Here is a 13,393-nt window from a genome sequence, read left to right on the forward strand (position 1 = left end):
CTGTGGATGGCACACCCACCTTTAACCAAGGTTCTATCGTCACTATCATTGTTTATACCGCCGTATCAAAATCACTGATGTATAAAGTGTGAGAATAAAAAAAGTGATTCGAGTGAAGTGTGATTTTATTTCAAGTTATGTATTGCTTGAGGACAAGCAACGTTTAAGTGTGGGGATATTTGATAAGGCTAAAAAGGAACATATATTTCATAGCAATATCCCTCCTAAATAATAGGTTTTCATATGTAATTGTATTATATTTTCATTGTAATTATTTAAATAAATAAGTGCGAAGACAAAAGGCGAAAACGACGATTTGAAGACGCAAACGTCCAAAAAGCTCAAATGTACAAGATACAATCCAAGTGGTTCAATTTATTGATAAGAAACGTCTAAAAATGACAAAAGTACAAGTTCCGGAACACAAAGTACAAGATATTAAATTATACGAAAGGACGTTCGGAAATCCGGAACCGGGACCTGAGCCAACTATCAACGCCCGACGCAATGGACCAAAAATTACAAGTCTACTATGCACAAGAATATAATATAATATATAAATAATTATATTAATTATTTATATTTTATATTGATATATAAAATATGTCGACAAGCAAGGTTCCAAAATTGTGTGAGCTGGATTTTCAAACTTCACGACTCGCGGAGTTTGCAGGCTTAAAACTCCACGAATCACGGAGCTGCAAAAATCAGAAATGCCTATAAAAGGCCATGCATTCTGCCGAGTTTAAAAATATAAATAATAATAATAATACTCTGTAATAAATAATAAATAAATATATATATATATATATATACATATATATATATGTATATATATATATATACATATATATATATATATATACATACATATATATATATATACATACATATATATATATATATATATATATATATATATATATATATATATATATATATATATATATATATATATATAGTATAGGGTAGTTTTATATTAGATTAGTTCGGGTTATGTAAAGGTTATTTTACGGGTTTTTGAAGTCGAAATTCTGTCCGTGTAACACTACGCGATAAATACTCAATGTAAGTTATGTTCTCCTTTTTAAATTAATGTCTCGTACTTAAGTTATTATTATGCTTATTTGAGCCAAAGTAATCATGATGTTGGACTAAATATTAAAGACGGGGTAATTGGGCTTTGTACCATAATTGGGGTTTGGACAAAAGAACGACACTTGTGAAAATTAGACTATGGGCTATTAATGGGCTTTATATTTGTTTAACTAAATGATAGTTTGTTAATTTTAATATAAAGATTTACAATTGGACGTCCCTATAAATAACCATATACACTCGATCGGACACGATGAGCGGGGTATTTATATGTACGAATAATCGTTCATTTAACCGGACACGGGAATGGATTAATAGTCTATGAAATTATTAAAACAGGGGTGAAATTATGTACAAGGACACTTGGCATAATTGATAACAAAGTATTAAAACCTTGGGTTACACGCAGTCGATATCATGGTGTAATTATTAAACAAAGTATTAAAACCTTGTTACAGTTTAAGTCCCCAATTAGTTGGAATATTTGACTTCGGGTATAAGAATAATTTGACGAGGACACTCGCACTTTAAATTTATGACCGATGGACTGTTATGGACAAAAACCAGACGGACATATTAAATAATCCAAGACAAAGGACAATTAACCCATGGGCATAAAACTAAAATCAACATGTCAACCATCAAGGTTACGGAAGCTTAAATAAGCATAATATATTTTATTTCATTTTTCCTCGTACTTTTATTTATTGTCATTTTAATTATTGTTATTTATTTTATATTGTTATTTAAATATCGTCATTTACTATACGCTTCGCTTAAAATATAAATCGACAAACTGGTCATTAAACGGTAAACCCCCTTTTATATATTATTATATATAATTATATATATTTTGTACAAATATAGTTGTTTAAAAATATAGAGTGCAATAAGCCCGCTCCCTGTGGAACGAACCGGACTTACTAAAAACTATACTACTCTACGATTAGGTACACTGCCTATAGTGTTGTAGCAAGGTTTAGGTATATCCCATTTGTAAATAAATAATTAAAACTTGTGTAATTTGTATCGCTTTTCGTATCAAAAATATATAGTATTTCACGTACACATCGCACGACACCACCGGCGGTGCTGGTGATTGTTTAAATTGATGGTGCAGTAGTGATGGTTTTTTATGTGATGGTGGTGATTAGGGATGTCAATGGCCACCCGATCCGGTGGATATTCACCCGATCCACCCGCTTCGTGATGGATATGGACGAACCTAAATGGATATGGATACGGATATGGATGAACCTAAATGGATATGGATATGGATATGGATATGGACATGGATGAAAAGTTTCATCCATGGATATATCCATTACCACCCGAAATACATACAAAAATACATAAATATAGATATATGCTTACATATTTACTACTACAATTTCATTTACCGTTAGATTTATATTTTACTTTCAACCTTATAATAAAGTAACTATAATATATTACAATAAAACACACATATCTAATAAAATAAACATACAATTTTCATATTTAATTTTTCATAATCCATGATTTATAGTAAAATTTAACAAATTTTGTTATATCTTCGACAAAGATTATATGTCATGTTATATTTATTTCTGCTATACTACATTTTTATTTTAATCTCATATTAGAAAATATCATAACATTTTTTTTAATATCCATTGAATATTCATTAACCCGCTTAATCCACTGGATATGGATATGGATGGATAACCTGAAACTAAACGGATATGAATATGGATATGGATGAACAAAAACTAAATGGATATGGATGTGAATACGGTATCACCTGCTCCATATCCGATCCATTGCCATTCCTAATTGTGATGGTTTATTGATGGTAGTACAACAAGTAAGTAGGTGAAGAAGATAAATAATTTCATTTTTGTAATATTTTGGTCCTTTACATTTGCAAGCTTCTTCTTTTTGGTCCTTTTTTTGCAAATTAATTTTGTCACTTATAAATAAGCAACGAGTACTTAAGATTTGGTATTGTAGATCTTTAATTTGTATTTTTTTTTTTTTAGTTTTTTTGAAAAAAGTAATCATATTTGTGTTTATAAATATGTGTTGTTAAAAAAAATAATTATTTCGGTGTTAGTTAAAATAAATATAAAAGAAAATTATTTAATGATGTGACAGTTAAGAGGAATATATTTTAGCTATGATAGACAGTGTTTAGTTATAGGATTTTATGAGTTAGTTATAGGATTTTGGTGTTGATGTGGCGCTGACGTGGAAGGTTAATAGGATGAATAGTTTAGTTACGATAGCGCCACATCACCATTCTCTTCTCATTTCCTTTCTATCACTAACCCATCACATATCACTCCCAACCATCACATTCTTCCCCAACTACTAGAAATTAATTAATTAAATCATAGTACAAAGTTAGATGCAAAATGTACAAGTAAATAAAACAAATTCATTCGTGATAGTTTATGCTTGAAATCCACGAATTGGTTGGCAATAGAAATTTAGCAGCCCATTGGCAATATACTCCTAATAGTGTTAATATTTGGCTACTAATATTGGCAGAGAATTAACAATCCGTTGGGAGTCCTCATTGGATAAATATGAGAAAAGATTCAAAATAAAATTTAAAAAATGAGGCAACTTTGTAAAATTAAAGTTTGCGAAGAAAGAAGTAGAAAAACTTCGAAATGGAACATGATTACTCCTAATGCTCTTATTTCTTAACTAACCTTATTTCTATTATTTTAATTTATTTCAAATAGTGAAATACGTTACTTTTATTTTTATTTGATTAAGTTTAATCGTGTGTTTTATATATGTTACAAAACATGTACTAAATTGACCATAAAACATTTTTAAATATGAATAGTAACTTATAAAAAAAAATTTAAAATTTATATTATTAAAGTCTTCAAATATATATTCTCAATTTATTTATCATTTATCAACTTAAAATTAAGTAAAACTAGTAGACTATATTATACATGAAGTTTTTATCCTATCTGCAGGCGCCAACTATTGTCCCATTGAATCCTTCTACCTTCTACCTTCAACCTATTCAATATATATTCTGTAATTAAGCTAACTTGTTCAATTAAGATCATTACAGTACACACAACAGAGTACATAAGTATAAGCAGAGCCATGTCAGCAAACATATGTACATTCATCATGTTCTTCATTTTTGTCACAGGTAACTCCATAAATATTGTTTTTTTCTTTATAAAAATACACAATGGTCAATAAAAAGATAAACACTTTTTAATAAAAAAATTAACGAATGGAATATTGTTTCAGGTAATGAAGTAATTGGAGACACTCTTGATAATGATAAAGAAGTACTATTAAGCCTAAGATCATTTCTAATACAAGGCAACAAAGTTAATCAAAGAGACTATGATCAGTGGGACCCACAATCATCGTCACCATGTACATGGTCCGGAATATCCTGTTCTGGTAACCGGGTCACCGGAATCAACTTGTCAAACAACAATATAGCCGGAAACATATTCAACAACTTTTCGGCTTTAACGGGTCTTGCCTATCTTGACTTATCAACTAACAGCATTTCGGGCAGCTTGCTCGAAGACTTGGGCAGTTGTCAAAACCTTAAATTGTTGAACCTATCACATAACATGATTAATGGTGAGCTTAATTTGAGTGGTCTAGGAAATTTGGAGGTTCTTGATTTATCGGTTAACCGAATCTCCGGCAACATATCGATGAGTTTTCCGATGATATGTAATAGTTTGGTGGTTGCTAATCTGTCTGCAAACAATTTTTCCGGCGAAATTGGACGGTCTATTGATAGTTGTTACAAATTGGAGTATGTTGATTTGAGTACTAATTTCTTGACTGGAAATTTATGGTTTGGGTTCCAAATGTTCAAGATGTTTTCTGCGAGCGAAAACAGGTTGAACGATACGCTCCCTGCATGGATCTTCCCGGAAAATTGTCGTTTAGAAGCGTTAGATTTGTCGGAAAACGCGATTATGGGCGAAATCCCGAAGCAGATTTCGAATTGCAAGAATTTAAAAGTTTTGAACTTGTGGGGAAACTTTTTTTCTGGGAAAATTCCTGGAGAAATTGGATTGATCACAAATTTGCAACAAATATTTTTAGGAAATAACAGTTTGAGTAATGAAATTCCGGATTCGTTACAAGATTTGAAAAATTTGGTGTTTTTGGATTTAAGTAGGAACGAATTCGGAGGTGAGATTCAAGATATATTCGGACGACTCACACAAGTGAAAACGCTTCTTCTTCATTCAAATAGTTACACAGGCGGGCTAATGTCTTCTGGGATATTCGTTTTGCAGAATATTTCGTGTTTAGATTTAAGTTACAACAGTTTTTCGGGAGAATTACCCGTCAAAATTTCTCAAATGACGAATTTGAAGTATTTATATTTTGCAAGCAATCGGTTTACGGGTTACATACCTTTAGAATTCGGAAATATGCAACGACTACAAGCTCTTGACCTTTCGGGTAACCAACTAACGGGACCAATCCCGTCAAGTTTTGGGAACTTAACGTCTCTTTTATGGTTAATGCTCGGTAACAATTCGTTAACTGGTGTATTGCCACCAGAGTTGGGAAATTGTGGAAGTTTGTTGTGGTTAAATCTTGAAAACAATCAAATTTCTGGTTCGTTTCCGTTGGAATATATCAATATGGGAAAAAAAACGACACCGACTTTTATGTTAAATAGGGAAGATGATCTGATTGTCGATTCAGGAGAATGTTCGACGGTGAGAAGATGGATACCTGCAGATTATCAGCCTTTTAGTTTTGTTTATACACTTTTTACCATGAAAAAGTGTAGAGAATTATGGGATAAGATAATTAAAGGGTATGGGATTTTTCCGTTTTGTCTCCCGGAATCAAATTCTCGGGTGCTACAGACATCTGGCTACATTCAGCTCAGCGGAAATCGATTATCTGGGCAGATTCCGTCGGGTATAGGATTGATGGATGGATACAGCATGTTGCACTTGGGTGGAAACGGATTTTCAGGTATACAGTTTGAACTTTTTTACTAAAAGTTTAACTTTCTTTTATTATTTCGTGGTTGAATATTTATTTTCACATATATAACAACATAGTTAAAGTTAATTGTGTTGCTAATTTTGTTTGGTATTTAAATTTTGTCAAACTTGGGCACCTGTTAAACTTGATTTCTGGATCCGTCACTGTAGGTTCACTTCCTGAAGAAATAGGAGCAATGGCGCTCGTTGTGTTAAATGTTTCTCAAAACAAGTTATCAGGTCGTGTTCCAACGCAAATTGGCAATCTCAAGTGTTTGAGGATTCTTGATCTGTCATATAACAATTTCTCGGGTACTTTTCCGACCAACTTGAACAATTTGACTGATATGAGCAACTTTAATGTCTCCTACAATCCGTATATCTCCGGCTACATTCCAGAAACAGGACAACTAGCCACTTTCGAGATATGGTCGTTTCTCGGTGACCCGTTGTTACATTTGCCTTCTTTCATACAGAATTCAACAAACAGTTCATCTTCAACGAGTGATGATTCACCACAACAAAAATTGGGCCCACTTTTTGTTTTTGTATTTCTATTGCTGGCATTTTTTCTGTGTGGAATCATGACCATCATAATCTGCCTTGCAACCAAGACCACTGTGGGTCAACCGAAACGTCTGTTGCCCGAAGTTAAGTCGGGAAGTGGGTATGGTGACTCATCACCGTGGCTATCAGACACGGTGAAGGTCATCCGTTTGGACAAAACAGCGTTTACGCACACCGACATTTTAAGTGCAACAGGGAACTTTTCAAATGATAGAATTATCGGAAGAGGTGGTTATGGAACGGTTTATCGGGGAGTATTGCCAGATGGAAGAGTAGTTGCGGTTAAAAAGAAGTTAAGAGAGGGTGTAGAAGGGGAAAAGGAGTTTAAAGCCGAAATGGATGTACTAACTGGAAATGGGTTCGGGTGGCCCCACCCGAATCTCGTTCCACTTTACGGGTGGTGCTTAGATGGGTCAGAAAAGCTTTTGGTTTACGAGTACATGGAGGGTGGCAGTTTAGAAGATTTGATTCCTGATCGGGTCGGGTTACCATGGAGGCGAAGGATTAATGTTGCTATCGATGTAGCGCATGCATTGGTGTTCTTACACCACAAATGTTATCCGCCAATAGTTCACCGCGATGTAAAAGCTAGCAATGTGTTATTGGACAAAAAAGGGAAGGCTCGGGTGACGGATTTTGGGTTGGCTCGGGTGGTTGATGTTGGCGGGAGCCATGTCAGCACAATGGTGGCTGGGACGGTTGGGTATGTGGCACCGGAGTACGGGCAAACATGGAAAGCTACCACGAAAGGTGATGTTTATAGCTATGGTGTATTGGTGATGGAGTTAGCAACCGGGAGGCGGGCCGTGGAAGGTGGGAAAGAGTATTTGGTTGAGTGGTCGAGACGGGTAATGGGGAGATGGTCCATGGTTCCTTTGTCACTCCTAGTCTCGGTCTCGGGTCTAGCTGAAGGGGCTGCGGAAATGCGTGATTTGTTGCGGCTGGGAGTGAGGTGCACTGCTGATGCACCTCAATCCCGGCCGGATATGAAACAGGTGCTAGATACGTTGGTTCATATTTCTGCCAAGAAATATTAGTTACTAAAATGTAAATCTTTGAAATTAAATGGTGTCCATATGTATTTATATTATTTTCACTGGTGTTGTGAGTGGCATAATTGGTTTACAAAGCCGTTGGTGGTGTAATTGCTTCCTTTGCAATTTAGTCGTTTGTTTAGATGGTTAATCTCGTGTTCGTGCAATTCGTTGTTTGTATAGATTGTAGTCTCAAGTTGTATTATGCTGTCAAATTGACAACCATTGTACTCTTGTACTATTTGTGTGAATATAATTCATCTTGCTTTTCAAAAAAAAAAATTTATATTATTTTCATGATATAAATCTAGGTATATGGTGGGTTTAATTTACATAGTCATAGGAAAAAATATCATTGAAGCCTACTCCATAAACAAGTTTCAAGTTACTAGAGTGAAGATGCTCAGAATCTTGATCTTGATTACTCTTTATAAATGCAACTCAAAATACTTTATATTAATATTAGATAGATATAGATATACAACAGATTGAAAATCCAACAAAGATACACATACTCTGCTATTTTTGGGTGTGGTCGAAGTAAAAGATGAAAATTACACAATCATTTGTTTTGGTAGTACTATCTTGCTTTTGAAAGCACAAGCATTCATTTGATACTTGCTTTCAGAAACAACAAAACCCTTTTAAGGAATTCTAATAATATCATACATACATATTAATATAATATAATCGATCACGTCGACCCAAAATATTAAATCGAAGTAAAACCTCCAACATCAAGTTGAGTAAAATGAGGGCTTTGATGAGCCACACGAAGCAGTTCTTCATCATCGTATGAATCCCGATAAGTTTCCAAGTTCACATCTGAATTTACCAAAGCTGAAACACACAGTTCTTTTCTCCATTCTTCTAAGTGAGGGAACCCGACATAATCTCCATACTTATCGCAGTACTAAAAGTATCACAAAACGAAATCATTATCTTGATTTTGTGGACCAGTCAGCTTTGTCTTATCAACGTTTTTGTATAAATTTGTATCTTAATTTCAATTTAGATTTTGTTGTGACAGCCTTAAAGGTTGTCGTTACCACGCTTTAATGTGTTGTAAAATTTGATAACTGCCATTTTAAAAGTAATAACTAATAAGTAACATCTGTTTACAATACATTAAAGCGTTAACGTCAGCCTGAGACTGCGTTAGCAAAATTCATTTTTTTTTTTTTTTAAATTTCAGTTACCTCAAATTCGGCAATATCGTGAGTATTATGCTTTGGAACACCTGCAGCTTCCCTGGATTGATAAAAATCTTGAATCGATTTCATCATTTCATCTCTTGATGGCAAACTTCTTTCGCCAGATAACAATTGAGCAATCCATCTTGCTTGTGATTCAAAGAAAGGAAACCCTATAAGCTACATCAATCAAAACCTTCCAAAATAAGCTAAAGTAACAAGCTTTTATTAATATTATTACACATCAAGAATCAAGAAACATTATAATATGAGTAATTTATTTAGTTGTATTTTGTTGCAAGTAAAGAAAAGATGATTCACTTTTAATATACCTTTCTAGGAATGCCCATAAAGGACAAAGATGGGGCAAGGTTTGGAGGAAAAGTATGTTCAAATAATGGTCCCACTCTATCATCATCAACAACAACTTCACCTTTAGTGTCAAGAAATGGGAATGAATATGAATACCTGCATGAATTTATGGATATAAGTTATAAACATGAAGCTTGAGTTACAAGACTAAACTTCTTGTTATTATTATTGATTTCTTTAAATCTAATTTACCCTGTGCAATATATGATTGTGTCTGCTTTAAGACATGTACCATCGGCAAACACAACTCGACCATCTTCGTGTAAACAGTCTATCTGCAAGGTGTTATAACGATGTTAAACTAGTATACGTACACATTTCAATTACAAATTTTTAAGAATTAAATATATGAAGTGTCGTACGGTCGGGTGAAGATATAAATCATCATGTTTGGCGATCACTTTCGATAAGCCTTCAGAAATTTTAAGTGATTTGGAACTAAGATGAATCTCTTTGGCTACATTCACTAGTTCCATTGAAATATCAGTCCCACTAAGTGAGTTACCAACCACAACCACCACCTGGTTAGAAAAGTTTCCATTTTTAGAATGATTACAAACACAGATGACAAAAAAAGTTTCCATTTTTACATCAAGATTAGCCCTTTACTAGTATAAATTATTGGTAACCTGGTTAGAAAATGGTTCTGGAACCCTGTAAAGATGACTGTGCATTTGCTTTCTTCTCCATGTATCCATTCCTTTAAGTTCAAAAAAAAAAAAAACATGTGTCAAGGAGATAAAATGATATATGTATGTATGCATATAGATCAAGTGGGTTGAAATTGACACCTTTGATAGAAGGCAATCTAGGATGAGAATAATGACCTGTGGCCACAACCACAGCATCAAACACATCTGAGATCACTTTATCAGAATCTTTAACTATACTTTTAACAATCCATTTCAAATCTTTACCAAATCCAGCATAATCCAAAATACCAACATATTCTACTTTGGTATTGAACCTAATCATGTCCCTTAAATCGAACCATTCACAATAATCTTGTAAGTACAACAAAAGTTCTTTATGACCCGGAAATCTTCTAGTATCCCTATCTTTCTTAATTAAGAAAGGGAAATCAGTGAACCCCATTATCTCTCTAGGCGACGTAAGCCTTAAAGATTCATAGATACTGCTATGAACACTTGAACTTGTGGCAGAAACGCCTTTTTCTAAAGAAAATTGGTTTCCAACTTTAGGATCATAGAGCCATTGTCCTCCAACATCATGATTTTGTTCCAAAACAACCACTTTGTGACCTTCTTTCCTTAGCTCCTTAGCGGCAACTAATCCCGATGGGCCAGCACCAATAACACACACGTATTTCGGTATATTTCTTGCAGAAACCATTGTTGTAATCAGGGTGTTTTTGTATGGTGAGTGAGTTGAGTGAATATTGTGTGAAGGTTGGGAGGTTTTTTATAACAAAGCCATGTGAAAAAAGATTCCTTTTTAAGAAATACAAACTTAGGAAACTGATTATTATAATACTCTGTTTTTTTTTCTATATCTAATACTTCAAATTAAAAGTTGGTTGTAATTTGTATGATCATTAGTGTATTTTTTTTTGTTGTTGCTTTTTTAAGTATACGATACATCTGTTTAATTACGTTTGTAATTATTAAGTAATGCATGCAATTATATGCTATTGTGTACGAACGTAGGAAGCGTAATCATAATGTATGAGTAGAATTTGTTAACAACATTACTTTATGTAAATTAGATTTACAAATTGAGGGCGGCAAGTATCATCAATGTATTTTGTCTTACAAGTCATCAATTCATATATGGTTGTGATGTGATGACTTTGATTTTGTAACACCTCATTTTTATAAAGTATTATTTCATTATTGTATTGTAATTGTATGGTGTTAGTTAAGTTGACTTTTGTTAGGAAAATATTGTTAGGAAAAGAGACCATGGATGCAAGAGAAGGATCTATGTGTTAAGGGTTAAAACTATAAATACGTTATATATTTTTACTTTTGTTTCAATGTAGGCTATATACCAAATAAATTACCAGTGTAGGTCACATACTTTCAAAAAGTGTTTTAATGTAGGCTATTGGTGACTAATTATCTGCTGACCCGGTAAAATCAAATTTTTAGCCTTTTTTTTTAAATTTTATATGGCTACAAATAAGTTATATACCTTTATTTGTGTTCCGATGTATGATATATACAAAAATGATTTATTCCGATGTAGTATATATACTTTCACTTATGTTCGCTCATTTTTGTTTTATCAGGTTAACATGTTCAATGCGTTCATATTAGCACACTTCTAGAGCAAAAAAGGTGAAAGACAAGTTACGACCCAAGAAATCAAGTTACGATCCCGAAAAAGCAGCAGACCAGAAGGGGCCATACGGCCTGCCATACGGCTTGCCACAATGGATACGGCCTGCCATGCATCCGGGCACAACAAACGGCTCACCATGCCATATGGGCAGGCCATACGGCTTGCCATACGGCCTGCCATCCGTATGGCAGCTGATATCTTGCCTATTTAAGGGGCTTTTTGCATTCATTTTTACACATACTTAATTTGTACTTCAATTTAGATTTTTAAGCATTTTCGTTAGTTTTTAGTAGTAGCTAGCATAGCTTTCATTTTCCGGAGGATATCCCGGCAAGTCCATGCGATCTCGGGCAGATTTCTTCGGCCTTTTCAGGTTTTTATCCGAAACGATTGTTTTATTAATTAAACATGTATTGTTATCATTTATGTTAAATAATGCATTCCGATATTACCATGTTAGCTTAATTAATCTGTATGTTGCAATGATAGAAGTTTGGGTTAGCGTAGTTACGTTAAATTAGTACGATTAATGTTGTTATGCTGAATCTGTGACCCCGATAGATTTCTATGCTAGCATCTTAAGGATTGACCAACCTAGGTTGTGATCAGGACTTGTCCACCCATATGAACTTAGCTACTTCATAGAATTAAGACCCCTGGTTATATTGTGTCTGAAGATTCTATGAGCTCGGTATGACAGGAGTTCCCAAGAGGCATCTAATGCGCTTTTGGGACACGGAACTTAGGGATTGAGACATGAATGGCCTAGTATGCCTATTGACTGTTCCGAAGAGACCTCTTAGGAGATGTTAAGATCTAGTTAGTGCCTTAACTGTGTGACCCAAACCTATTGCATGTCCTTATTTGATTGTTGCCCTAGGATTAAGTCATCTCAGTTGTTTAGTATCTATTAGGTTTCTATCTGCTTTACTTTCAGTATATCAACTGTAATGCTGTATAAGGTTTAGACTGGTATGATCTCATTAGTATGATGAAATGGTTGTTAGTTTACATTAAGGTTTTGCCAACTTAGTCCGACGAACTCCTTTCGTTTGTGATCAGTGTTCACTCAGCACGACACGTTGTTAATTAGTTACCCAAACTGATAACGAGAGTTAGGATTAGAGCTCAACTCACTAATAAACCTAGTACTGCACTTAGGATAACCTCCGATGTATAGTTACCTTTCAATTATACAACCAAGTGACATACTTTTCACTACTCAACGAGAATTCCGAGAGTCTAGAGATAAGTAGGTCTGTGTAATTAGCTCATCCAACCAGATCTACACCATTCTAATCATAACTTTAACATAGACATAATTACCTTTCTCTGGCCCAAACTGATATCTTGGTCAACATTTCCTTGATCTGCATACTTCGGATATCCCTCCATCACCTTTACTTTTTCTCAATTATGATCTTTAGCTTAAAACCAACTACTATCTTTTATCTAGGTAATTTAACTAAAGGAAATTATCCACTTGATCTTCAATTCGTTAAACCATTCAAAAGTATGACCCTAGGTTAACTTACACCTTCTACCTTAGAAAGTTAAAAGTGAATTTAGGCCCCGTAAAATATAAATAATAAACCACTGTTCTCCCTATCTATTAAGATGATTCTGATGCCTTGGTGCCTAACGACACCACATAAATAAAACCTTCCGTTTCGCACATATTAGGGGGTAATAATTTTTTTGGCGCCGCTGCCGGGGACTCGAATAATTTGATTGAGAAAGATTTTAAATAAACAAAAGTATTATTTGGTGGTATCTAAGAAATACAATTATATACGGACTTGGTTATTGAATTTTTCGAACAGTCTCC

The 13,393-nt window shown here is 34.0% G+C and overlaps 2 protein-coding genes across 2 annotated transcripts; one reads left to right on the top strand and one right to left on the bottom strand.

The window, feature by feature from the left end:
* Positions 1–4,212: 4,212 nt before the first annotated feature.
* LOC139868116 (probable LRR receptor-like serine/threonine-protein kinase At1g74360) lies at positions 4,213–7,699 on the top strand. The gene is made up of 3 exons (XM_071856452.1): positions 4,213–4,261; positions 4,366–6,084; positions 6,267–7,699. The coding sequence occupies exons 1-3, from the start codon at positions 4,213–4,215 to the stop codon at positions 7,697–7,699; spliced, it is 3,201 nt and encodes a 1,066-aa protein (XP_071712553.1).
* A 497-nt stretch (positions 7,700–8,196) lies between these two features.
* On the bottom strand, positions 8,197–10,614 carry LOC139867494 (flavin-containing monooxygenase FMO GS-OX-like 9). The gene is made up of 7 exons (XM_071855863.1): positions 10,053–10,614; positions 9,891–9,961; positions 9,624–9,782; positions 9,454–9,536; positions 9,222–9,357; positions 8,896–9,069; positions 8,197–8,609 (listed from the first exon to the last, which is right to left on the bottom strand). Exons 1-7 carry the CDS (start codon positions 10,612–10,614, stop codon positions 8,409–8,411), a joined length of 1,386 nt encoding a protein of 461 aa, XP_071711964.1. The 3' UTR covers positions 8,197–8,408.
* Positions 10,615–13,393: the final 2,779 nt, after the last annotated feature.

The sequence above is a fragment of the Rutidosis leptorrhynchoides genome, chromosome 9 (genome assembly GCF_046630445.1).
Source record: "Rutidosis leptorrhynchoides isolate AG116_Rl617_1_P2 chromosome 9, CSIRO_AGI_Rlap_v1, whole genome shotgun sequence".
Taxonomy (NCBI): domain Eukaryota; kingdom Viridiplantae; phylum Streptophyta; class Magnoliopsida; order Asterales; family Asteraceae; genus Rutidosis; species Rutidosis leptorrhynchoides.

Bases quoted from the DNA above. Each gene is read 5' to 3' on its own strand.
- LOC139867494 (XM_071855863.1), bottom strand. From the start codon at position 10,614: ATGGTTTCTGCAAGAAATATACCGAAATACGTGTGTGTTATTGGTGCT. The intron at 9,783-9,890 runs GTTACCAATAAT...TTTTCTAACCAG, and splicing joins CAGAACCATTTTCTAACCAG to GTGGTGGTTGTGGTTGGTAA. The intron at 9,358-9,453 runs GTAAATTAGATT...AAATTCATGCAG, and splicing joins ACAATCATATATTGCACAGG to GTATTCATATTCATTCCCAT.
- LOC139868116 (XM_071856452.1), top strand. From the start codon at position 4,213: ATGTCAGCAAACATATGTACATTCATCATGTTCTTCATTTTTGTCACA. The intron at 4,262-4,365 runs GTAACTCCATAA...ATATTGTTTCAG, and splicing joins GTTCTTCATTTTTGTCACAG to GTAATGAAGTAATTGGAGAC. The intron at 6,085-6,266 runs GTATACAGTTTG...CCGTCACTGTAG, and splicing joins GGGTGGAAACGGATTTTCAG to GTTCACTTCCTGAAGAAATA.